This window comes from Ceratina calcarata, unplaced genomic scaffold (assembly GCF_001652005.2).
Source record: "Ceratina calcarata isolate Rehan_Ccalc_2016 unplaced genomic scaffold, ASM165200v1 scaffold71, whole genome shotgun sequence".
NCBI lineage: Eukaryota > Metazoa > Arthropoda > Insecta > Hymenoptera > Apidae > Ceratina > Ceratina calcarata.
The window spans coordinates 324,228-349,882 of NW_017178369.1; the positions used below are offsets into that span (position 1 = coordinate 324,228).

At 40.0% G+C, this 25,655-nt stretch overlaps 8 protein-coding genes across 32 annotated transcripts in view; 4 read left to right on the top strand and 4 right to left on the bottom strand.

Moving 5' to 3' along the window:
• The window catches only part of mmd (disintegrin and metalloproteinase domain-containing protein mind-meld), a 38,041-nt gene extending 34,168 nt beyond the window's left edge, over positions 1-3,873 (top strand). For 14 of the 17 annotated variants that reach the window (XM_018033385.2, XM_018033391.2, XM_026817875.1 and 11 more), the window contains 3 exons: positions 136-532; positions 1,183-1,371; positions 2,564-3,873. In XM_018033385.2, coding sequence (XP_017888874.1) covers positions 136-532; positions 1,183-1,371; positions 2,564-3,134 — 1,157 coding nt within the window. In that variant the 3' untranslated portion in view covers positions 3,135-3,873. The remainder of the gene's footprint in view (positions 1-135; positions 533-1,182; positions 1,372-2,563) is intronic. The other 3 variants (XM_026817884.1, XM_026817883.1, XM_026817885.1) reach the window with 3 other exon arrangements.
• Positions 3,874-3,973: 100 nt separating this feature from the next.
• On the bottom strand, positions 3,974-4,655 carry LOC113464976 (uncharacterized). Its single transcript, XM_026817891.1, has 2 exons — positions 4,363-4,655; positions 3,974-4,259 (listed from the first exon to the last, which is right to left on the bottom strand). The coding sequence occupies exons 1-2, from the start codon at positions 4,634-4,636 to the stop codon at positions 4,225-4,227; spliced, it is 309 nt and encodes a 102-aa protein (XP_026673692.1). The 5' UTR covers positions 4,637-4,655; the 3' UTR covers positions 3,974-4,224.
• Positions 4,627-6,511, top strand: LOC108630234 (protein phosphatase PTC7 homolog). Its single transcript, XM_018033411.2, has 5 exons — positions 4,627-5,142; positions 5,284-5,463; positions 5,544-5,742; positions 5,817-6,073; positions 6,326-6,511. The coding sequence occupies exons 1-5, from the start codon at positions 4,917-4,919 to the stop codon at positions 6,373-6,375; spliced, it is 912 nt and encodes a 303-aa protein (XP_017888900.1). The 5' UTR covers positions 4,627-4,916; the 3' UTR covers positions 6,376-6,511.
• Positions 6,512-6,757: 246 nt separating this feature from the next.
• On the bottom strand, positions 6,758-9,424 carry Der-2 (Derlin 2). The gene is made up of 6 exons (XM_018033412.2): positions 8,832-9,424; positions 8,682-8,747; positions 8,448-8,615; positions 8,252-8,374; positions 8,028-8,191; positions 6,758-7,947 (listed from the first exon to the last, which is right to left on the bottom strand). Exons 1-6 carry the CDS (start codon positions 8,922-8,924, stop codon positions 7,845-7,847), a joined length of 717 nt encoding a protein of 238 aa, XP_017888901.1. The 5' UTR covers positions 8,925-9,424; the 3' UTR covers positions 6,758-7,844.
• Positions 9,425-9,439: 15 nt separating this feature from the next.
• Positions 9,440-11,836, top strand: Ccz1 (vacuolar fusion protein CCZ1). 2 transcript variants are annotated; one of them, XM_026817889.1, is made up of 10 exons: positions 9,440-9,511; positions 9,600-9,828; positions 9,901-10,089; positions 10,160-10,375; positions 10,444-10,619; positions 10,688-10,831; positions 10,893-11,038; positions 11,106-11,367; positions 11,427-11,554; positions 11,624-11,836. In XM_026817889.1, exons 2-10 carry the CDS (start codon positions 9,754-9,756, stop codon positions 11,674-11,676), a joined length of 1,389 nt encoding a protein of 462 aa, XP_026673690.1. In that variant the 5' UTR covers positions 9,440-9,511; positions 9,600-9,753; the 3' UTR covers positions 11,677-11,836. The 2 variants fall into 2 exon arrangements, with proteins under 2 accessions (XP_026673690.1, XP_017888899.1); XM_018033410.2 differs by having other exon boundaries at positions 9,495-9,828.
• On the bottom strand, positions 11,644-14,300 carry LOC108630232 (putative 28S rRNA (cytosine-C(5))-methyltransferase). Of its 5 annotated transcripts, XM_018033406.2 has the most exons (8): positions 14,156-14,300; positions 13,855-14,011; positions 13,653-13,786; positions 13,251-13,588; positions 13,015-13,182; positions 12,393-12,957; positions 11,831-12,328; positions 11,644-11,762 (listed from the first exon to the last, which is right to left on the bottom strand). In XM_018033406.2, exons 2-7 carry the CDS (start codon positions 13,958-13,960, stop codon positions 11,864-11,866), a joined length of 1,776 nt encoding a protein of 591 aa, XP_017888895.1. In that variant the 5' UTR covers positions 13,961-14,011; positions 14,156-14,300; the 3' UTR covers positions 11,644-11,762; positions 11,831-11,863. The 5 variants fall into 5 exon arrangements, with proteins under 5 accessions (XP_017888895.1, XP_026673687.1, XP_017888898.1 ...); XM_026817886.1 differs by having other exon boundaries at positions 11,644-12,328; XM_018033409.2 differs by having other exon boundaries at positions 11,644-12,328; positions 13,855-14,050.
• Positions 14,301-14,529: 229 nt separating this feature from the next.
• Positions 14,530-23,834, top strand: LOC108630211 (macoilin-1). 4 transcript variants are annotated; one of them, XM_018033354.2, is made up of 13 exons: positions 14,530-15,018; positions 15,107-15,341; positions 15,768-15,909; positions 15,983-16,109; positions 16,185-16,314; positions 16,390-16,456; positions 16,534-16,744; positions 16,819-17,077; positions 17,149-17,394; positions 17,500-17,676; positions 17,737-18,015; positions 18,092-18,285; positions 18,444-23,834. In XM_018033354.2, the coding sequence occupies exons 2-13, from the start codon at positions 15,262-15,264 to the stop codon at positions 18,704-18,706; spliced, it is 2,175 nt and encodes a 724-aa protein (XP_017888843.1). In that variant the 5' UTR covers positions 14,530-15,018; positions 15,107-15,261; the 3' UTR covers positions 18,707-23,834. The 4 variants fall into 4 exon arrangements, with proteins under 4 accessions (XP_017888843.1, XP_017888846.1, XP_017888845.1 ...); XM_018033357.2 differs by having other exon boundaries at positions 17,518-17,676; XM_018033356.2 differs by having other exon boundaries at positions 14,533-15,018; positions 16,534-16,741.
• Positions 23,835-23,937: 103 nt separating this feature from the next.
• Positions 23,938-25,644, bottom strand: Dcps (Decapping enzyme, scavenger). Its single transcript, XM_018033365.2, has 4 exons — positions 24,928-25,644; positions 24,710-24,855; positions 24,314-24,650; positions 23,938-24,253 (listed from the first exon to the last, which is right to left on the bottom strand). Exons 1-4 carry the CDS (start codon positions 25,280-25,282, stop codon positions 24,075-24,077), a joined length of 1,017 nt encoding a protein of 338 aa, XP_017888854.1. The 5' UTR covers positions 25,283-25,644; the 3' UTR covers positions 23,938-24,074.
• Positions 25,645-25,655: the final 11 nt, after the last annotated feature.

Genomic DNA, 25,655 nt, shown 5'->3' on the forward strand with positions numbered 1-25,655 from the left:
TTTCAAAAAACCCGTGAATTGATTTAAAATTTTGCTGGTAGCTTTTTAATAGCAATAGGAATCTATAATAACAAATTGAACATGCTATCGTTGTTTAAGTGTATAGCCTATACATCCTTAAATGAATTGTCGCAGGTTTAGGACCAGTGGCGAACGTGGAGCGAACGCTTGGTCACCTATCGGGTTACCACCACGACATAATCGCGGCTATGAAGCAAGCGACGGCCCACCGGGAATCGGCGGGTACCCCGTCGGCCAGTGGGAACGTAATGGAAGAGGAGGACCGCGGGTATCCTTCGGACCTGTATTGCAAGGACATGGCCGAGCCGAAGGAGATCGAACAGCAAGAGGACGAGGAGTACGACGAAGAGTACCAGCAGTCCTGCGGTATAATTCGCATCAGAAACCTCGAGGACCTGATCAAACAGTTGGAACGTCACTCGGTGAGGAACCAGAGTCCCTGCGGTTCCGAGAGCGAGGCCGATCGTCCCTACAGAATGGACTCGTCCGTTTGTAGCGAGTCCTCGCAAGGGTAAGAACTGATGCGAAATCTAGGCTTCGCCACGCTTTAATCGATGATACCCGACTAGCCTGGTATTAACGCCTTCTTCTCGTTGCTTCTCTATCTATCTTGGCAAAGCTTGATCGCGGCCGAGTCGGCTTCAACTCGACCGCGAGATCCAGGTTTTTGCGACTAAGGTTCGACTGAACGGAACTAGCAAAAATTGGGCAAGACCACAGTTGGTTCAGCGTATACATTACTTTTATACGTGTACACTCACACACAAAGACTCAACAATCTATATATATAAATATATATATATATATTACATCTCTTTGTCGATGCGTAACGCTTACTATTTTATTCTCTCGTTGTGTTGTATACATTATTGTATTTCGCTTCCTGACTAATTGCGCATATATGTGTGTGTATATATGTATATACACATATATACAGACTCGTGACACGCGTCTGGATACAAGTAGCATTAGCGTAGTTATTGCAGCGAGACCAGCCGAACACGGACAATTGGTAAAAATCGAGTAGTATCTCACATGCAGAGTCTGTTTATACCGTAAGAGAGAGAGAGAGAGAGAGAGAAGATATCGGCTATTCGGGGTTACAAGGGGGAAACGGCCGGAGGGACATGTCTAAAAAGATTCATTCGATTTCCTACGTAGAAGCAGAAGATGTAGCCGCGGCCGTGACGATACCTATGGTAGATATTGTCAGCCATCGTCACGGAGTCCTTACGGCACCCATCAGCCCGCTCAACTCTCCCATCAAATGCACAAGGAGGAGGGTATCTATGCAACTGCCGATCCTGACAGAGGCTCAAATACTAGGGGTGAAACTCCCGATAGTGGAAGGTATCGCAGATTCTTTCAGTACGAACACCGTAGACCGAGAGACTCGTAGCCAAAAACCCTGTCGACAAAGCAATCCTCCACGAGCACGTTCCTCACGATCGTCGGGAGAGAAGCTTGATTCTATCGAAACGAGATCACCCCCGCCTCCTACCGTTGACCCTTTCACGCCTGGACACGACTCAAAAAACTGATCTCTCGTACCGTTCAATCGTATAAACGGGCCAAGCTGTATTTATTAAAAATACGGTAGAACTCGGAACGTAAGCAGGATAAGCAGAAGGGCTGAAAGGGTTAAACTGATTCCCACCACTATAGTGAATTCAGATAAGGATTGGTGCATGCCCCCAAATTCGAAAGGGACCCGAAATGTTTGTCGAAATAAACGGAATATAAATAGACTCGGCATACCCCAAGTGAACTCGTATGCGTCTGCATACTGGGAAGTAAACAGAAACAAACCAAATTCAACACACCTTTCGCATGCTCTACATTGTTTAGTTGCTTCTGCGATGCGCTACGAATATGCGGATTTTTATGCGAGAACGCGATAAGACTAAATGCAAAACGTGTCCAAATCTCGTTGTTCAATCCTGTGTGTTACTCGACGTAAAAATCCGCAGTCTATCTGTGAATGCGTGGTATCTTTTGAACGAGCGAATGGAACGCGAACAAAGCCTTAGAGAAGCATCAGTACTGTTTGCGGTTCACGACGCGCCACAACGATTTCTCGCACTTATCCTTATCTGAAGGTTTCATTCCTTTAATTACTGCTTTGATCGTACGACGATGCGACTGTTGGTCGTAGCCGCAATTCGCAAGGCTTCGCACGTGCAGGCTAGACAGCTTTCTGTGTGCGTGAAGCGTGTATGCACGCGTTACACTTTAATCGGACACTCGATCAACCACGCAGACACACACACAGACACACACGTACATACAGGGTAATCGGTAAGAAAGATTGTCTGAACCTATCGACTGGTCGATCATTCTAAAGCCTGACAAACGATCTCCCTGATCAATGAATCCTCCACGTACTTTGAGGAAGTAACGCGTGCATGGCACAAATTTTAGGGGTGAAAGAGAGGTAAGTGTAAAGCTTGTATCGAAATCAAAGGGATGTATTCGGGGCGTATGCAGCATTAGTGGTCGTGGAATAGATCCAATGGGCTCGTGTAATCTTGTTATTTTCTAGTGATGCATTTATTCAAGCTCAACAACAACTAGCCCGATGGACTAGTGAGGACGGAGTGGAACACCGGGCACCGCAGCAGCAGCAGCAGCAGCCGCCGCCGCCACCGCCACCGCCACCGCCAGGGACGATGGTGCCGTTGCTGCAACTGCATAAACGCGAACATCATCATCAGCCGCAGCAGCCGTATCATCATTTCCACCAGTCACAGCAGCAGCAGCAGCAGCAGCAGCAGCCGCAGGAGCAAGATCTACAAGAACAACACCAACTGCCGGTGGAACAACTGCCAATACAGCAGCGCGGCTATTATCCATCCCCACCCCACACTGATAACGGTCTCGAGAGCGACGAGACTGAAAATGCTCAATCCCATCAACAACAAAATCTCCCCGACATTCGTGGAATCGATGTTAATCACTCGCCTATTATTAACAAATGCCCAATAGACGTTAACTTTAGTCTAGATTGTAACATAAATAATGGTTCCCCTAAAGAATTAAATACCAGCAACACTAGTGATAACGAAAATACTGCCCTACTGCCCCCTTCGCATTTCCCCGAGTACAAGCATTGATAATTATTAATCGATGACAGATAGTGTCCAGAAAACATAGTGGTGTGAATTAATCTTGAACTCGCATTTTATACTGAATAGTGTAAATAACGATAAACTATTGATCACGACATCAAGAACAACAAAAAATGGAGGATAAACAAGTATTAAAATTATATGAATTAAAATAATCTATATAAAATGTTTAATAATAAACATTAGTAAAACGATTTACTCAAAAAGAAACGCGTCGCTGTGTTATTCGTATACATATGTATATCTACGTTCCCTGTTTGTTATCAATCTCATTCGCCCTGACATTACGATATCCAAAAGACTGAGCACGGAATAAATATCCTAATCATTTATACGGCCCCCTTGTCAATTTCGATAATTATCCTGTATTCATGTTATCCGTGCACATATCCGAGAAATATGAAAGGTGCTCGAGAATATTGCGCATTAAACATGCCGATCGGAATTCATCACTGTTATATCATACTTTCCCTTCCCTTCCCCCATTAAACAACTCGGTTAATAAAATACTTACTTTGTTCTTGTAAGAAAATATAAGTACTTGGTCACGTTCGTCCGAAACATCGAGAACAAAAAACGTTCGATGCTCATTTTGTTACGAACACACGGAAATTTATCACGTCACACATACGAAAATTGGCAAGTGCCAACAAAATTGTTACGTATTTCTCCCCTTTCAACAATGTTCGGTTAAAATCGGTTAATAAATGCTTTATTCTTACCAGAACTTTGCTTACGTTAATTAGAAAAGGCGACGTTTGTTGTCGTTAGCAAAAAAGGCTAACGAACTTTCTCGTACACGACGCGACGTACATGTTTGAAAAATATTGGTAATTATTTGGACAGATACTTACGAATTGTACTCTAAAGTCCATCCCCGGCATCCCCAGTTCATGTTTCTCGAGCAGATTGTCACTGATCACTGCACATTTACAAATTATCTTGCAAAAACTTACTCGAACAACCAGCTCCGTAACGGCCGCCATGATCCACCGTCGTCCGAGTGTCCGAGTAGTTTGAAGTTCTTGACATGCGCAGTACAGATGTCCTACGCACAGCCAACTTCAGTGCCCGTTTATTCGATCCTTTTATTGATTGATTGATAAAAATCTGTAATTTACGTCAAATATCATAAACATTAGTCGAATTTCAATGAGATTGATATATTAGATGATTACGACGCATTAGATGCGAATGAAATACGTATACTTGCCTTGATCGCGAGAGTAAAGCGACAACGAGATTCCAGATTTCCCACATTTCGCAGAACCGTTTATTATTCTTATTAACAACGATGACGACGAATGTTCAGCGATTTTGCTTTTCTTAATTAAAATACTTCGATTTACTTGAATCGGCGTTCTTCCTGATGATCCCCCTCTTCCGTACCCCGCGCCATCACGCACGAGACACTGAACTGAAGTCTGCTGCAAGGCATACGAAGTATAGAGCGATGTCGCCGTGTTCACGTCGGTAGTTCCGTGCATTAGTAAGTAGGTACTTTCTCGGGTTAAGTTCGTATTCGTCGAAGGACAATTCCGACTGGGATCGGAAATCGGGGTCACCGATCTTCGTTTTCTTTTTGAAAAATCCGGAAAAAGTGCGGTCGATGCTGAGTGAACGTTTCGGAATCGGTCGACACGTCAATAAATGAACCCGTGACGGGAACAAGGGAACATGCCACCGACACGCTCGTGAATTTCCTGGGCGGCTCGTCGATTTAGCAGATAAACATGTGCTTGACAAAAGTTTGAGTCTTGTCGTACGATGCAGTCCATTTATTGGACCGGGAGGCTGTTGTCTCGGGCGATATGGAACAGCATATCAAATTATACAGCATGCACCGATCCGAACGTGAACAAACGTCGCGAGGCATCGTTCGTTTCTGCAGTGTGCGGTTTTCCGAAAGATTTTGCACGAGGTCGTATTCGTAAAGGACAGTTCGGTGACGACGCTTGGTTCAGTGCTAAATTCAAGACTGTTGAAGTGATAGGTAATGTCAATGAATGAATGAACGCTCGAGCTGCTTATCATTGCGTCATATTTGCATTTTGATTGATTGCTCGTGGTTCGATAAATCATCTGACGCGACGACAAGAACTGGGGTAACTCGTCGTATTTTGACATTGTCCAGGTGTAGCGGACGGTGTAGGTGGATGGAGGCATTATGGAATCGATCCAGGAGAGTTTTCCAGTTTTCTAATGAGAACTTGTGAAAGACTGGTGTCTATGGGCAGGTTTACACCCTCGGAACCGGCTGGTTTATTAGCGCGTAGTTACTATGAATTGTTAGAAAATAAACAACCCATATTAGGTACAAAAATTACTTCGAACGCTCGTGGTCCCTCTCAAACGAATCCTAAGTAAGATTCATCTATTTGTGTGATTGCATAGGTAGCAGTACTGCGTGTGTTATAGTTCTCAATAAAGAGACAAGTAGCATTTACGCTGCCAATATCGGAGACAGTGGTTTTGTAGTTGTAAGGAAAGGAGAAGTAGTTCACCGTTCTTCCGAACAGCAACACTACTTTAATACTCCGTTTCAATTGTCTCTTCCGCCTCCAGGACATTCTGGTCTGGTTCTAAGCGATAGGTATTCGGACTTCTCACAGAATTTGAGCATAAGTTTGAAGTAACATCTTGTTCATATTCGCGTTTTGACTTCAGTCCAGAATCTGCTGATACTTCGAGTTTCGGTGTTGAAGACGGCGATGTCATTCTTCTAGCCACCGACGGAGTATTCGACAATGTGCCTGACCAATTACTTATCACTGAAATGCGTAAGATCCAAGGGGAGAGAGATCCAACGAAGATACAAGGAGTCGCCAACTCAATAGCTTGGATGGCGCGTAGCTTAGCTTTCGACGGCGCATTTATGTCTCCATTCGCCCAAAGTGCTAGAGAGAATGGAATTGATACCATAGGTACGTACCCAGCGTTGTAATATTTCAATTACGATTAATGATATCTCCGAAATCGCGATCGTTTGCTCTTTGGCCCATTTTATTCACAGTACACCATTTTTAATACAAAATATACTCGTTTTATTCATACCGTACATCTCGCAATCTCTCATACTCTAATAATTCCTTGTACTTGCCCTTTTATACTTTGGTAATAACTTCGTCTCCGATTACTGCACCTGTACTCGCAATGTGTCTCTTGCATCTTTCCAGGTGGTAAACCAGACGACATTACAGTGCTTTTAGCAACGGTGGCAATATAATAAAGTATGTACAATAGTGTCTCGATCATTGTATTATAGTCCATGTCATTGCGTATATGTATCTAGTTACACATCATTATATTCCGTTATGATAATCATTTATTATTTAAATCTTAATAAATGGTTTTGTAAATCATTCACCATCGTATATTTGTGGAACCACTATAAATAAATTTTGTTCGACGAACGAAATCGTTGATCAGATTGTAGTTAGCAAGAATGATTTTTTACTAACGGAAACTTGTATGTAAATATATAAATTTGCCTAAATATATACAAACGAGTAACTATAAAAAACTTACATTGCTTATCGTGGCACAGTAATGAGCAAAAGAATACGATGTACGATACATACCGACTGGTGTGAATGAATAATACGTCATTTATACCGACATGATGTCAAACTAAATTGAACCCTTTTATTTCATTTTTTAATGGTCATATAAATAACATTTTTCCTAATATTTACAAAAAGAGTACTACGTGACGAGTCCCCGAGGCTCTCACGGCCCCGGATTCTCGTAGTTAAAATTGCCAAAGCCTTCGATATGTCAACTGCGTTCTTCCGAGTGGTTCAAACTGCGAAGCAACTGCGTTACATTCGGAAGCTTCTCGCACTTTTAACTACCACCTAGTAACTCGTACGCGATCGTTCAAGTAGAAATTCTTCGCAATGCTTTGGCTATTTTGCCGACCGTACAATTTATCGTGGCAACATTGACAAATGTATTCACCAGCGTGTGTCAGAATGCAATCGCATCTACGTAATACGAATACATCACAGCGTAACTTCCAGTTCGAAGCGAACGGCCATAAATTATCGCTATCGACATGGAAAATGAAAAGGGGGAACAACTGGCTATAAACTGGACTAGCGTGTAAATCATTCTCAATAGTTTTCATTCTTGTAAAGGGAATGTTAATTTGTGTCTACTCTTCTCGACGTTCTAGCCCGGATACATGTACATCGTAACATTACACGTTTTTATCAAATGCCCATAAAAAAATTACTGTGATGTATTCTATTATTTACAGTATTATGCATTCTCGAACGTTGTATAAAATGTATTATCGTATAATTAAAAACGACCAGGGAATATTTATAATAGGATAATAAATAAAGATATTTACATTATCCAATAATGTAAAATTTTTACAATAAACTCTTTTGTAATCAGGGGTTTCAATTTCGCATCTCCTATTTTCGGGCGATGAAAGAATTAAAAGTTAAAACTCCGAGAAGCATTTGATAACTACTACGTTTTCTGAAAAATTGTAACCCCTGTCAAAGAATTGGAAGAATGTCTTCTTCATTATAAGTTTCTCGTTACATGTTTCATAGTATCAAGGCTGTAAACTCAATATTCTTGTTAATAACTGGGGAAATCAAGGAACAATGTTGCGTACGTAGCAATGGAAATGTTTACTTGATATGCCAATCGGTTGGAAGCAGGAGCTTGAACTTAGAATCATTGCACGTTGGCTTCTTGACCCCAATTGAACCCGCCTGGACGATCTTCGGGCGGTGGAATGGTGTCCACGTCTTCTGGATGTGCGTCGAACAAAGTCTTTCTATGATCGAACAAACGGAAATTCACATCTGTACGGGAGCGAACGTTAATTAGAACGAAGAAATGCGAGAAGAAACTTACAGTATTTGTGGAGTTTTGAGAACACGGAACCCTCCCCTTAGACGCGGAAATACGTCCTCTGCGAAGTAATACATATGTCCCACAGCCATCCCAACTAGATCTACCCAAATTGGATTACCGAGAAGTACAGAGAACCCTAGTAGCACCCAAGGCAAATACGGTGCCTGTAGAAAAAAGAAACGCGTTCAAGATTTTAGCTAACGAGAAGAAATCTGGAAACTCACTTGAAAGTTTAACAGTCCGAAGAAGTTTAGTCTAACAAACGGATTCCTCCTGGACCAAACGTAGACTAACATAATCGTAAATGCATGACCCAGAAATAGTAGATTAACAAAAAATGCAAATGTCTATAAAAAGTTCAGGAGATTTGTCGAGTACGAGGCGCTAAAACTGTTGATAAATCGTACTATAAAAGGATACAATCATACATATGCCCCCGAAAATGAACATCATCACGAAATCAGCTGTCCTCCTACGAAATGATCCTTCTTCCAGCATCCGACAATATCGATAAGTAAAGATCATATTGAAAAGGAAATTGAAACCCAAATTCCCGAAGAATAAGAACGTGGTAATTAATCTCCAAAACTGAAACATGCTACAGAGTTACACCTGTTCTTTGGGAATTGATAACTCGTATCGCTCCTTGTTTACCTGATATTGTTCAATAATTAACGTAGGATTAAAATACAACCGGAATGGAGACACCAAGTCTAGTTGCTGAAATGGAAAAATCGAGGATACTGTTGATGATCGAAGGAATCATAATCGTTAGATGTATCGTGAATTAAATATTCTACAGACCACAGCAAGAGTCGTGATGACACAAGCCGTTGTATAAGCTCGTGTCACCACAGGTATTTGCATGTACTCCTGTCGGAAAGTTTGATAGGCCATTGGTGTAATCGTTGCGGTTATTCTGTACACCTAAGGACCGATTCTTTTCCCAGATTCGTCGCCTTTACGATTTATTATCACATGTTGACCGTTACTGTGCGTTATCTAAATTTAATCATTACCCACATCACGACAAATTTGTTATGTTCAGTTTCGTACACGTAATACGTGAACACTGTAGCAATTGGATGACGCAGAGAACTCGATTCTCTTTGATATCGATAATGGTTTCGTGACCTCTTCAGTGTTGTAAAATTTGAGGGATTTCAACTTCACTGCTGTGCGTTGTGGAATAGTGAAACACGGGTTTCACTCACAAGATTTGAGAAATTTCTTTTTCACTATTCCTCAAAATGACCTAACGACGATATCGTACGAGCATGAGCCACGTGTCCGTGAGCTCAAAGCTTCACCTGACGAATAGAGACGAGAATTGAGAGAAAAAGAACATCGGTCTTCCTCTGTTGCTCCTGGAATGTCATTAATCAATTTACAATCAATTCCAAAAATCTACCACTCGTTCATATATTTTCCTCTCCGGTTTTACCCGAATTGAAATTGTAAAAACGGATAGAAGTTTATGCAAGGTATGCTGTGTGCTGCCACCTCCATGCTTGTCAAGTCTGTCTAGCTTTCAAAATCGTGTACTGATCGTACTGATCGTGTACCGTGCAGGTCGATGGGTGTAAGATATTGTTTATTTACCAATTAAAATGTTTTAATTGAAACGTATAATCGAGCTACTCGGTCGACGAAACTACCGCGTTGATGCGCTTGAATTTTATATAAAAGACAGACGAAGAATCTCTCGTTTCGTTTATTCATCGAGATGACTTCGAAGACGGAGGTTACGCTAGAGCACTTTTATATATTTAATGGGACTTACGCTAAAAAAGAAGGAGAGGTAGGCAAATAGAACTTAAAAGAATACCAGTCCGGAGATCTGCGTGATTAACAGCGTTTTCTGTCCGTGTAGGAAGAAAAAAAGATACTTTATTATTACCCGGAAAGAGATTTAGATGTACAAATTAAAAATATAGGACTCAGCGAGGCAATTATTAAATTCGCACAGTCGTTTAATCCTGGCCAATCATGTGATTATTGTCATACACATAAAACTAGGCAAATTTATTATCAACCAGAACCAAATTTTTGGATGGTGATGGTAAGATTGCTCTGCGTAAAACTGTGTATTTTTTATCGTGCAAGTTTATAATACTCTGATTATTCGACAGATCGTCGGTGTACCATATATATGGAAAGAGAAAGATGGTAATAAATATACAGAATATCAGTATGATGAGGTTTCTAGCAGTGTTTGTCAATCCATATTAAAGCAGGCCTATGTTATGTTTAGACTGTTTATGGGATCATTTGATACCATCATTAATGAACCCGAGTGTGGATCCATAACACTGTTAAAACATAAACTTGAACATTTCTACTCAAGGGTAAATATGATCTTTAATGAGTACAATTGGAATTTGTTACATCTTCTGATGTCACGCATTCTTCGCAGTATTTAATGTCATTGAAATTGAACAACAGTGATATTCTGGATATTTTCCAAGGATTGCAATTCTTACCTCTCGACAAAGTGACATTTTTGCGAGTTCAATGTTTCATGAATCTCATAGAAGCCATGTTCTCCCAAGTGAAATACACTGCGTTCCTCTACAATGATCAAGTCGTATGGTTGGTAACGAAGAATTATGCACGACATTAAATATGTAACACCTAAAACATTAGCGATCATTGTACAGGAGTGGGCTAGAACCAGAAGACATGCAAGTAGTTTACAATTACTTAGTGAGTACACTTTTACCGGCTCATCTCGAAAAAGAATTACACGGCGGTTCGATGCCCAGAAATTCACCTTCACCGTTCACTACTACTCACTATGGAAAGTTAGTACACACACGATAGTTTGGCTGTATAACAGGAAAATGATTCATACAAATTTTGTAGATTCGTTACTGGTCCGTCAAGCATTAACGAATCAAGTTTAATTGGAAAGTCTCCTAAAGTATTCATAAACTATTCCACTGAACCAGTTTCGTTATACTTGGTAGTTTACAGAGCATTGAGTGCCACGATATGCCTGTTTGTCGATAGTAAGTTTTCCAAAGATGATCGCGCGCGCGGTAGGGCAGCATGAAATTAAAATACTTACTGTTACAGGTAAAACAAGTTTGTTGATTGATTTTTTCAAAAGTCTCGATAGTTTTCTCGGCCCGCAATTAACTACGCTAGTTAGTTCAGTCGCGGAGCAGTGCGCTAAACACGTCACGGTTCCGTCGGAGTCCTGCAAATACCTGTATTTCAATAAACTCAACTTGGCATATAAAAGTACGATACATCCGGATAACAGGCAATGCTCTAATGTACTCACAACGCCTGAAGTCTTGCGAGTTATCACTGACATATACAACGACACAAACAAGTTAGTATATGCATTTATTTTAATGCAACGCGTTTCTACATTGTTCTACGTAATTTCAGACTGAAAGAATCTGGAGAAGTTATTATAAAAACTATGAGCGATTACTGGGTCGTCGGAAAATTGTCGAACTTGAGAGAGTTCTTCGTAGTTATTCAGCAAAAGAGCGCGAGCATAATCGAAATCGAAGGTAATCGTCTGTACTAATTCCTTTATTAATTACGTTCTTCGCGATACGAGTAAACCGTTCTTATTTCAGATGAAGTAAAAAGACTTTGCGAAAAGGAATTAAAAAGTATATTTTTCCATTAGCTAAAGCATCAGGAATTCAACGACTGTTTTGTACGAGGATTACATAGTTGTGTTTATTCTTTCGATCAATGTGCAAGCGATATAATCTGAAAGGTAAAACTATAAAGTTTATTTATACATAAAGTTTAATGTAAAATATAAAATCTGTACATACAAATGATATATTTTTAATATATTTAAAGTAACGTTAATCGATAAGTTCGTCGTCTGTGTCTTTCTTCTTGTGAACAATATTCGAGAACTTTTTTAATTTCGCCACAAAGAATCCGTCCATATTGTGTACGTGAGGGTAAAATCGTTTCGTGAGTTTCAACGATGGATGGTATCTGTACTGTCTGTAGCTCGTAAAACCTTCGGCCCCGAATTCCAGGCCGGTCGGCACTAGTTTAACGTCCCGTTTCTTAAGGGCATAATTGACGACGCATTCGTTCTCTTCCGGCAAAACTGAACACGTAGAATAAACGATGATACCGCCAGATTCCGATCGCGCGTTCGTACAATCGATAGCTGCTAAAAGCAAATCCCTTTGCAACGTGCAGCAACGCTGTATGTCTATCTCGTCTTTATTTGTTTTGACGCTCGGATCCTTCGAAACGACGCCGGTGCCCGTGCACGGTGCATCTAATAACACTCTATCGAAACCTTTGATCACCTGCAAATCAATTAATCAGAACAATTATTATATCACACGTTTCGCCTTCAATTTATTTTTTTACCGATGGTATCTTCCGTCCGTCATAAGTACAGATCACGGAATTCACAATTCCGAGTCTGTGAAAATTCCCGACGACTGCCTTTATCCTGTCTTCGTTTACGTCGTTGGAGAAAAGTACTCCCGTGTTTTTCATCAACGCCGCGATATGCGACGACTTTCCGCCAGGCGCGGCGCACATGTCCAGAATTCTTTCGTTTTCTTTCGGCTCCAGAGCCATAACCGGTAAGAAGCTAGATGCACCTTGCAGAATGTAATGTCCCGCTAAATACTCGGGAGTCGCGCCCATAGGTACTTGCGACGAATAAACCACTAGCCCAACTTTTGTCCATTTACCGATAGGATCTAAATTGACACCCCTATTAATTAAAGCCTCTGCTAAATCTCGACGACGCGTTTTCAATGTGTTCGTCCGTAGTGTCATAGGTCGCTGAACTTCACTGGCTTCTAGAAATTCCATCAGCTCGTCTAATGGAAATATTTGCATCAATCTCTCCATCAAGAAATTATTGTAACTGTAGTACGTGCATAAATCCTGTCTAAGTAGATTCATGTATTCCGAACGTGACCTGAAATTAAATCAAATATAAGAATTCCGCGAAGTATATTACGTCCAGTAAACACACCTCTTCTCATCACGCAATCTTTTGAAATCAGATAATATCATGACTACGTCCTTTATTCGTTGTTGCACATCTTTTAAATTAGTCATGTCTGCGAGTTCTTCCTTGGTTGGAAACGTGAAAACGCATTGCTGCAAAGTCATATCGTGCATTTCCTCCTCCGCCAACTTTCTGAAATGAAAAAATAAATTAAAGTAAGAATACAGAGTTTTCAAATCAAATGAGCAAGCGATACGTACTGTTCTTTCTCCTGTTTCCTCTTCAATCTTTTATTCGCCTTTTCTATCGGTAGCAAATTGTCTCCGTCGTCCACGTCACTATTCTCCTCTTTATCTTGATCAGTCTCCTCATTGTCCATTTCCTCACTTTGTTCAGACTCATCGGAATCATATTCCTTGTCATTTTCAACATCTTCATCCTCTGTTTCACTTTCGAGCAATTTCATTTTCGAATCCTTCTGTTCTTCCAAAATTTCCTCTTCACTGTCCAACTGCATCTCAGTGTCATCATTGTCTGAAGATCCATTTTCAACCGGTTTCTTTTTCTTCTTCGACTTCTTCGAAACAACTTTTACATTCTGACACAGAAGAAATATTTAAAACGGAATCATTACATACAAGACCTGATTGTTAGGAACTTACATTTTCATTCATAACATCTTCTACATCCTTTGTCTTTTGTAACTTCTTCAATTTTTCATTTAGATTCTGTTTCTTTAACAGCCTCTTCTTAGCACGTTGCTTCTGCCTGTGGCTCAATTGTTTCTCCTCCTTCACTGAGAGTTTCGCCAAGTTTACATTACGTTTTACACGTTTTGTTTAAGTAGAAAAAAATTGCTTATACCTAATACTCCCTTTGGAAACGTAGGTTCTCCCTGCTTCTTAGCTTTCTTTCCTCCTTTTTTCTTACTCGGAGCAACTGTCCCGTCAAATTTCGCTTTCCGTCCCATTTTTTAATTATTCAAAGAAATTTATAGTCTTTACGTCGATGTAAAAGTTCGCTAAAATAACGAATCTACATAAAACTTCCACATTTCCTGCTAAAATGAATGCTAAAAGTATCTATTCTTTGCGGAGAACACTCGACTTTTAACCTACTCTCTGTCTGTTGTATACAGAACCACGTGTCTTCGCTTTTAACTTACGTATCAGAATTATCCAGGTATATTCATTTACTTAATTCATACAACTTGTGATACATGAACAGACGTCCGTAAATTAAATTAGAAAGACAACAATTAAATACAATTAAACGACAACTCAAATCTTTCTATTAGACAAGTACAGGATACATATATACAACAAGGTATTCGTGCAAGGTATAATGTAATATAATAAGATCTTTATTGGACTATTTATTTTATACGACGACACGAAGGAATTGGCATGGAAATAAAACTGAGGACCTAGATAAAAAGTATAACACTTCCTTTATTAGTTATTAACAATTTGATGGAAAAGATTTTGCCTTTGAAATATTGGCGCAATCTCTGTGTCGAAACCATAGAATCAACAATTGCCAAACAGTGTACAGGAGAATACGGATTTTTCCCAAACGGATTTTTCCGATTAGTGAAATTTTCTCGTTACAATAATTAAAACGTACGTGGTGTCAAGTGGAATATTGATTCGTTTATTTGTCAGTTAATCGGAACGGTATATAGTATCGCTGGTGCATGGACATGGATAGGAAATATAGGAATATCGTGTAACACAATAGATAGAAAATTGGCAAAGCTATCTTCGTCAGGATTTATATCGGAACAAACTGTTTTCTAAATAAACGGATCGTTCTGTTAATAATAGAGTGTAAGTTTACGCGAAGTAAAACAAGTCAATTGACCTACGATACAATCGAAAGGATGGACGATCGATAAAGGCTGTAAATCCGGAAACGGTCCGCGAGAAAAAAGCCGATGATTGTTTCGTTAAACGGATTTATTTAGCCTGGTGCACGGGGGAACCGCCGATAATTTCGGTCTGCATCTCGAGGCGAATATTCCAGCAGGTGATTTTTGCTGTTGATTAACGCCATGTCCGACGATGGACCAATCAGCTGCTTGGTAAACCGCCGTAAACCTCGAATCTGTCCGCAGACGAATGACAACAAAAGGGACTGATAGATAGAAGTCTTTTAGCGCGCGAGACAGCGGATTTTTTCACGGCTCCGCACGGAGAATTGCGGTTTTTTCCGTTCTGTTGCACGCCGCGAAGTAACTTCGCCTTGGTCGTGGTGAAAGTGTCGAGGAATATGAAGAGAAGAAATGTCGAGTGCGGTAAGCTTCGGAGGCCCTTGAAACGCAACAAGCTCACCGAGGGGATCTACGGAAGGTAAATTTTCGCCGCCATATGTCTTTGCATCGGGACGAGCGATTTTAAAAATAACCAGAAATTCGACCGGCGAGTATGTTTCGCGACCGCTATATCAATCGGTCGGCCGTCCATCGTTCTTCCCGATCGACGAACCGTCAAAGGTCGTCGCGATGCGTTATGTCAGCCGCGGGGCCAGAACCGCTGCCGCAGCTTGACGTTTGTTAAAACCTCGAATATGCGTGCTTGTTTCTTTTTACGAGGCCCACCTCGTCCTCGTTCCCCCCGGCTCGTGTTACATCTCGTTATCTAACGCGCGACGCGGCGGTCCTCCAAAATATTTTGTTTTCGAACCGACGTAGAACGTAATTTCTAACACAGGACGTGCCTGTTCATACATCAATTCGATTCTGCGAGGGCGATTAATAACGATACGTTTCATTTCAGTACTTTACTTTATCTCAAATTTCTTCTACTATGGGCCGTGGTAATTTTCGCAGACTTCATTTTAGAATTCCGTTTTGAATTTCTGTGGCCGTTTTGGCTGCTCCTAAGAAGCGTTTACGATTCTTTTAAATATCAAGGCTTGGTGAGTAAGAAATCAACCGATTCGATGAACTCTATGAAGCATCGTTAATTAACTTGAACTGTTACACTTTCAGGCCTTCTCCGTATTTTTTATTTGCATTGCTCTTACGTCAGATATGATTTGTTTCTTCTTCATACCAGTACATTGGTTGTTTTTCGCTGCCAGCACTTACGTTTGGGTACAATACGTTTGGCACACAGGTAAATAGGAACATTGGAATCGCTCGCATCACTCGTTACAGTGAAACTGATATAATCATGTTCTGTACGAAACAGATAAAGGTGTGTGCCTGCCAACTGTGATGCTATGGTTATTATTCCTATACATAGAAGCAGCAGTTCGATTAAGGGATTTACGGCATATGCCCTTCCACTTGGATCTCTGTAGACCGTTTGCAGCACACTGGTACATATTTTCTCAACATTTCTAAAACATTAGCACACCATTATGCATCCATTACAGCTATCGTTTTGTTTTCAGCATTGGTTACCCTGTAGTTACGTTAGGTTTCGGTTTTAAAAGCTACATTGGCTACAGAATGAGACAGGTAAATTCACGATAAATGTACGACTACGATTTAGAGCCCGACGATTCTTACGCTTGCTTGCTTTTTCTCCTCTTCAGAGAAAGCAGAAAGATGTAGCGAAAGAAAACGAATTCTATCTACAACTACTGCAGCAAGCACTGCCTCTAGAGCAACAAGCCTCTACTACGATGCAACCGATACCAGTTCCGCCACAGACGCATATTACCACGTCGTTGGAGCAACATGTTAAATCGCAGAATAACAAACTAAATTCGCAGTGCAATCCAAGTCCCGAAAAGAGTAGAGGTAGTTTGTATTTATTTGCATATACATTTCACGTCTCCGTACGACTGCGTTTGAAACGATGTTTGTTGGTTTTCTAGGAAACGGTAATAATTCCGTGGAGACTGGTGTACAGAACGGTAGTTTGCATATAGGTACGCAAATCACATCGCAAAACCAAAACGTAACGACGAAAAATAATCACAGAAAGTCGTTGGACAAAGGCGAGAAGCAAGAGGAACAACACAATAAGCATAATGTGACGAACGTGTCTCAGTCGGATAAGAACGATAAGAGATTTATACATACAAATGGGAATACTGTTAATCATAGTGATATGCAGTTCATCGAAAGAGTCGGGTGAGTTCCGCGCACGAGTCCTTTGATCGACGCAGCGATCAAGGATCGTTCTTTACGAATCTGAATTACAGATCTGTAAACGATTTCGATGCGAACGAGGTGGAGAAAGACAAGATCGTCAAAGGTGGGAACTGTGGACACACCGCGGTCAAATCGCAGACGAACGGTTCCGTGACAGGGAAATGGAGCAACATAAAAGAGAATAGGGAATCGTCGTCCACGGTTAATACTCAACGCGAGCGGAAAGCGCGTCAGGTGAAAGCCACGGCTGATAACATAGCCGAACAGCAAAAACAGCAAGACGAATATTGTCAAAGGTACAATCCAATGATGATGAGAGATGTTTATCTATTACGAATGTTTCCGTGGCGTTACACAAGATATCTTCGTGCATATAGTGTAATATAATATCATTTAAATAGGTTACTGATGTGTCGCAGGCTCGAAGCTGACGTGAAGAGATTGAAGTCGGATCTGCAGTCCAGTCGACAACTGGAACAAGAGCTTCGCTCACAGATAACCACTCTGCAGAATGGAGAACGCCAGGCTAAGGGCGATATACAGCAGCTCCAACACGACAACGATCAGTTGCAGAGCAAGTATGTATACATGACTTGACAAGAGGAGCGTGGAGAGCTTACGAAAATGACTCTTAACAGGTTACACGGGCTGGTAACGGCTCGTCAATTAGACAAACAGACGATGTCGTCGTTGGAGAAACGAATCGCGGAGGAGCGGAAACAACGCACCGCTTGCGAGGCGTCTTTGGTTACCGAGAGGCGAGCGCGGCGTGCCGCGGAGGAGGCTCGTTCTGCGATTCCACCTCCGCCGCCGCCGCTTATTAGACAAGAATGTACAGATAGTTGTAAAAGTCGCAGAACACAAATGGAACAGGATCTCAAAAGCTTGCGACGAGAGCTCAAGACGAAAGAGGAAAGGTGAACATCTTAGACTGATCGTTGGTTATACAATTATGCGTTGGTGTTACACGTCAAACTGTCGATGTGTTCGCAGATGCAACGCGCTAGAAAAAGATGCGAGTCGTTGCAAGGAGACTCATAAAGAATCTGAAATTCTACTCGGCGCGCTGAATGCGCTGCAAGATAAGACCGCGCATTTGGAGGACAGTCTGAGCGCGGAGACACGCATAAAGCTTGACTTGTTCTCCGCGCTCGGTGAGGCCAAACGGCAACTAGAAATCAGAGAAAGTAAGTAAACCGAAAATTGACGATTTATTTATCGGAGAACGCGTTTGCTAGCTGTTCGGTATCGAAATTAGACGCAAAGTGAAACACGCGTGTCTGAGGTTTTAATGAAATGATCGACGCAAGGTATTTATGTGTTACATTAATTTGTGTTTAATCAGGTTTAATTAGATCTCAAGAAAAGGAAATTGAAATGCTAAAAGCAAAAATAGCCCAAGATTTAGCTGTGATGCCACAAGACACGTTTGGACCTGCGCCAACCTGCGCGACATCGAAGCTTCGATTGAATAACGAAGTGCGAGTCGCATGTACAAAAATACGTTCAAACGAAAGCCCCTGTCCAGGGTGTACAGTGTCGAATTTGGATCCAAATGCGACAGCTTACACGCCCAAGAACTCCCTGATAGCGTCTACCGAAGCTTGAACGAACAGCAATCCTTTGGCCATCTCGTACGGTTTCACAGAAATTGGATCTATATATATATATATATATAAATATTACACGAACATGTTTCAGTCCGTTTCTCGATGGAAGTTTATAAAACGTTTCAGTTTTACGCGTGTGACGATTAATTGCTCGTTTTACTAAAATCGAACCATCACTTTTAACACACATGGACGTAAACATGATTTTCCGGGAGACACGCGACAGACCGATTTCAATTCGATGTAATATTCCTTTTCACTCGAAACGTAACACTGTTTGCTTCAAACAAATGACTCGTGAGATGTTTTCTAATAGAAAATTATTTCTTCTAAACGTCTTCCTTGGGAGGCTTCTAGAAACATGTTTTATATCGTACTTGTCACCTTGAATACGTTATTAATTACTTATGACCATATGGGGCGTGACTAATGTCGTATTAGAAAAGAAACACTATGTAAAAATTAGTTACGTTTGTTTAAACGTGCTGTAGGGCGATCCAACAGTCGCGTAGTTTGTTTGCCGTTTTGGTACTTACGTTAGTTATAAATCTGTTGATTGTTAGCGTTCATTCGATTTCAAATGGGGCACAGTAAAATCTGGATCGCCTGGATCGATCGGGACAACAGATGAAGAATTTACAATTTGATTCGGCGAAGGAGTAATGGCATAATTTCGATCAATTCGATGAGATATTATAAACCGGTGGTACTCTTGATCCTCTTACAGCATACGCCTAAATCTGACGACTTGTTATAGACACAAATCTAACTCAAGTCGTGATCCGAAGCTAGTCCAGCATACAAACTGTATTAAATGTCTTTTTGGCGAAGCAAAGCCATTTTAAGTCATGTGATCATCCAAAACCAGCCATTAATATTACACTGAAAAACCTGCCGTTATCATTCGAGAGGATCAATGTAACTAAAGGAAGCATCGTTTTTTAAATGATAACCAAACGCGTGTTGATACTCTCTCATTTCTCTACGTTCTTTTTTTATATATATTTTGTAAACTTCAGTAATCGTTTTTAGTTTAGTGATTGCGTATTGGCTTTCGAACGGTCTATGAAAGGAGTTTCGATCCGCTTCGTAATATTTCGAAACGTGTACAGTGATAGATAGAAATTTTGTAAGAAACGAGGAAGAATAAGACATTGAAATTAGATATATCGTAATTGCTAACAGACGGTGTTAGATCTATTAGCTCTCCGGCTCATTTAATGAGTAGCAACTCGTAAGCGTTTAGATAGTTTAAGCGATTTTTATAAATTCAAGTTCTAATTAGTTCGCAAACAATTAAGTGACGATTCGCCCCCAAACGTCTTCCTTTTGATAAAAACGCGTTGAATTTAATTGGCGTTCCTTTCGACGGTACGATTTATAGTAAATCTGTGGCCACCGCTGGAAGGCGAAACGTTTTATACCCGTGTTTTGTATATTTCATTTCTACGTTTAACGATTTCTCTCTCTCTCTCTCTCTCTCTCCTTTTTTTATAACATTTAGGGTAAACGTATTTACCACTGAAGAACGCGCACGTATGAGAATTAACGCTTGAATATTTCCTAGATTTACTTTGTTCGATTTCGTTCGATAGACTAATGTTAGAATACGAATGCATCACAATTCATTTCGAGACGCAATCGTTCATTTAACGAAAGACACAATTCTTCTATGCTTCTTAATCCGCAAGAAAGCCAGTACCTGCTTGCTTCAATGAACGATTAACGACTGGTTGATTATATCATAAAGATCATTCTTCCATAATTGTATATATAAAGCACTGTCATGACAATTATAATTAATAGCATAGAGGATCATGACCAACTAGTCAAATGGAATTCTATAAGCACAAATATTTATTAGATATCTAATATTCGTTTGATATTTCCGCCCTTACACGAATGAAAAGCAATAACAATTACATTTGATTTACGTTAATTGAACCTCGAATGTTATTACGTTCGCAGTAATTTATTGGATGATCCACGTACTGAATGTGTAATCGCAGAATGTTAATGCACAACGCGTACTTTTTACGGGTATTTCTCGATTTACACGATGATTGTATTATCAAACGACACACTGTTTCTGTTTCTTCCCGAACTGACGTTCATTTCACACGATTCCCGAAGAGAGACAAGCAGGAAATTAAAAGCATATCAATGCAAGAGTCGTGTAAAAGAGGAAACCTTCGTTTCGTTATTTCTCTTTAAACAAATTTAGCTCTCTGAACAATGCTGATCGTTTTTTTAAACAAGCATACGCATTCATCGTTATTATCAATTGAAACATTGTGGAACGTTTGCTTGAAAACCGACGTAGATTACTTGCTGACCCTGCGAGACCATCTGACTGGTATGGGAAATTAGTTTTGCGCTTAAAATTAATTTCGTCCGTTTTTTGTTAATACCGATCGGACTTGTGTCTATGTCAACTTGTATCATTATGTGCATAAGCCCTTATCATGTAACGGAACAGTGTAAATAATTACTTAAAATAGACTAAAACGCAAACGAGAAAAATTACTGAAAATTGTTTGGGCACTTGCGTAGCATAGTCAAAGCGTTCGACGAAAGATATAATTTATTAGATACGATAGTTCGCTTCACTTGACTCATTTATGATCATTTTCCGACGAACCGGTAGAAATTATTTATATTCACAGACATCCTGTATATTGCTATTTCACGTTATCTGCGAAGCAGTGTCAGTATTACGACGAGAAATTAAATAGACTGGAACGCATCATCTCATAAACGTATGTAAACGATAGAAATGATCATCGCGCGAAGAGAGAACATAAATGGGTTAATTTAATTAAGACGAGTGTAAAAGGATTGAGAAAGGGATGCGTGATTTCGCCCGACAAGTTCATGTTAAGTACCTGATCAGGAATCGTCATCACAATTGCGGCTAATATACTTATCATGGATTTAATTCCATTATAAAAGGCTGTCTTCTTTTCTCGCTATTTAACTAATTCGTTTATATTGAGTCAATGTGATATATTTTATAGGCGCACAGACGGAAAACGCATTCGTTCAGCCTCTCTAATATAGACTTCTCGGTATTTTCAAAATAACTCTGTTCTATTACTCACGGCAGGAAAGTAAATGGGAGTGAATCGACGATCGTACTTCGATAGTTACACTTAAGACGTTGCTGTAAATATGTATGTATCTTTTCATACAAGCCAAATAATTAGGCGATTATTTATGTTAGCGTTAACGCAGACACGTACTATCAAGCCAAATTTTAATCGAGTCCAATTGTTTGTCTCTATTCGAAGAGGTATATTAAATTTATTCCACGATTCGTGGCTAAAATTTTTCGGTGGATTGTTCAATTCACTCGAATTACAAAATTTTATGGGTGAAATAAATAATTTATATGTTTCAATGCACGTGGACAGAGTTTGTTAACTGTCAGTGTATTTACGAGGCATAATACGATTAGGAGATTGTTGAAATTTGTTAGGGAACGAAGGAGAGGGCTTGAATCTTATTGAAAACTCGATCTTCTTCCAAGACTTGTAATTCGTATCATGAATGAGAACGAGTGTACTCTTGGTTTCTCGCGTGAATCTCTCGAAGGTGATTGCTTTTTTAACTCTGCGTGCTACATCATTAAATACGTACTTAAAACATGTTCGTAGATTATTTTAACACACGATCGAATCGTATTTACCAGTGTTTGATGTACAGACTGTTTTTATTACATGCATATATATTTTTGTTATCTATCGCTACGGTTTCGGTTAACTGACGCGCAGTCTACCATTCATTTCTAACTCTATCTTAAGTAATTTTATAACGATTATTAACTGCGTTTCTATACTAACTCTGTTCGAAATCAGAAGAGCGTTTTCGCTCGCCTTCTCTCGCCTGATTTAGCGTTAAGGTAGCATCGAAAAGTCTAGAGTTTTGATCTCGGAAATGTGATGACAATGCACGCAAATGCCCTGTTCATTTTCCGCGCTCGCATAAGAAAAAAAAGAAGTCTCATTTTTAATCTCCTTAGGGATGTCAGTTTCGTTTTTAAAAGAGTGGCACGATTCGATCGTGAATACGTACGTTTCGTTTGAACGTTTTATTGTTAGAAACAGTGTTTAGACGATTATGTTCGTTCGCGAGATTTTCATCTTGAGATCGACGTCCCTAATGGAAATGAACGCATCCGGCATTACCGAAATTCGTCTAGTCTGTATGAATGTGCGTAGTTCGTTAAGTGTAACGTGAGCCGAACAATTTCTACGATTTATTTGAAACGGACTCAAGCAAAGAACATCTTCCTGTTTCTCGCATAAAGAACACTTGAACAACGGTGAAACTTAGTTTTTACGTGATTTCTGTGTGACGAATGTAAGTACATAAACATGGTTGTTACTATTCTTTTTTCAATTCGTGTGTGTATACTTTTTTTATGTAATTATATACATTATACGCTCCGATCTCGGAAGTAGATTTTTCTACATTTTTGTCGACGGCTCAATCGAACATTTTTTTTATTTTCCCTTCTTTCGTTCAGGTCGAATGGTGCGCACGATGTTTCGTCGGAGCTAGGCGTTTCGATAACTAATTCTTTGAGTTTTTAAATATTTCTTTCTGTTCGAACAACAATAAATCCTATAATAAGCGTTTACTCTTCCAAATAAAACGCCCGCCGTAGTGTCCCGCATTATTCTTGCATGCACGACCTCGGGATATTCTGTCGTCCCAATTTCGTGATCAAATTTCGATTACCTTGATTCCGGCACAGTGGATTAAAATTCGGACACGTATTCGTGCATATTTAAAGACTCAAATGTTTCACGATATTTTCATACGTAATAAAGTGTAATATTTTAGTATGCATAAAAGGAAACGTACTATCCCGATCTTGTTGCAGTTTCTTTGAGAACTAATTCTACTCTATTTCCTTTACGCTATAAGATTCGAAAGGTGAAAATAATGTGGAAGGAAAAAATAGGTACTTCTTGGTATTAGTACTTAATGACTTTTCATTGTGTACTGTGTACCGCCATTTATACGATAGAAATATTTATTAAAATAAATATTGTAAAATGACACGTGTATAATTTATATATTACGATTAATACGATTAAATTGTCGCGTGTACATACGAACCGTCGCTGAATATTCTACCTCACCTCGTCAACTATTTAATGTAAATCTACGAAACAAGGTTTCGCGGTGTAAAAAAATAAGGGCAAAAAATAAGGACATGAGTAGTGTCAGGCCAGTGAAACAGTTCCTGCCCAATTTTTAAAATCACGCATGAACCGTTGTACTGATACGTCCTTTATTATAAAGAAACAGTCAATGACATCGAGATCTTTGATCGAGAACGAAACGTTTAATTGAACTCAGTCCTCCGTACTTTTCGACTTCGCCTCGCTTATTACTCCTTCCTCTACAAATTTCCTATGCAACGGATCACCCTCGACAACCGCGTACGAAAGTACAGCTTTTGTATAATAATCGGGCATCAGCTCGATGTTTCTTATAACTGTAGACAAAAGATGTGCCCTTTCTACGTATATACCTGTAAAGAGACGTAAAAATCAGGTACAGAATATGGTTCACAGAAGCATTCGTAGCATACCTGGAGCTTCGAACATTAAATACACAAAGTGGACGTGAAGATAATAATAGGAGGGTTGATAGTGAAAGTAGACTCGCAGCTGGGAAGCTGGAATGTTGAACTTCTTCACGATCGCGGCAGTCCCTGCGTCTCTTATATTTTTTAACAACGGTAAATGCGAATCATTCAATTCTCTTATTGATCGAATGTTTTGAAACGGGAGTGCTATTAAATATAAACTGTTCGATTGTCCATCCCATTTCAAATCGTGCACCATTATAAATCCAGTCTTCTTATCCTCGTCCTCATAAACGATTCTATCCTGTTCTGCCTTGTGTTCTAAAATATTGTTTATCCACTGGAAGGAAGAATGAAAGTTGTTATAAAAATAAAAGCCAAAGCTTTGATCATACGTACGTCTATCGAAAAGCTGCTTGACTCCAAATACGGGATAGTAATCTTTTGGTAAAGCTCGTACGTTTCATCCACGATATACATCTGTTTCCGACGGAATTTTTCGATATGCTTTTCCGTCGCTGGATGCACTATCGTCACGTTTATACCTTGAAAATATTTACAACGATAAAAAAGAGGGAATGAATACGGAGGTCAAGAAATCAGGCGGGAGAATCTACCGTTCTGTTTTTTAACCGGGAAGCATTCATAATTCCCGTAAAGATCATTGGTATAAAGTTTCTTCAGAGATACGTCGTCGTTGAAGAACTCTTGCAAAGCTTGCTCGTCGTCTGGGAAATTCTGTTTCTCGAGTACAATGACCGCCGGTCCTTCGTAACCTTTGAACTCGCCTTCTAGACATATCTGTTTCCTCGTACTGTTATTTTGCAGTATTTTTCTCGGTTTGAACAGAGCCGATGAGAGTACCGGCGCGTGTACGCTGTTCGAATTCGTCGACGGATTTTCTGACTCGATTTTCACTTTCTTCGCGGCGGGACACTCGTCCAAACCGTTGACGCGAGACTCTTCGGCCATTCTTAAGGTACTTTCCAAACGATTCTATAGTATTGTTGAATTAGAAATCGTATTTATTTTCAAATGAAAGAGTCTCGATCGACGATCTTTTATCCCGTCCCGATAACAACGGCAACAATTAATTAGGAACCGCTGTTAGGTTACACGAAAAACGTGCTCTACCGGTTTTTAGCAACGAGCTTGTAACGGAGAGAACGTTATTCGTATTATTTATTTCTAATCACAAGAATCATAGTTTATTAAATAAAATTCGCGTATAGATTTAGTTCGCCAATAACATTCGTATAACTTGTTGTAGTATAGAGTCCGCAAATTGAGTACGACTGCTCTCACAGCACAGCTGCTATACATAGGATGTATAAGATCCGAACAC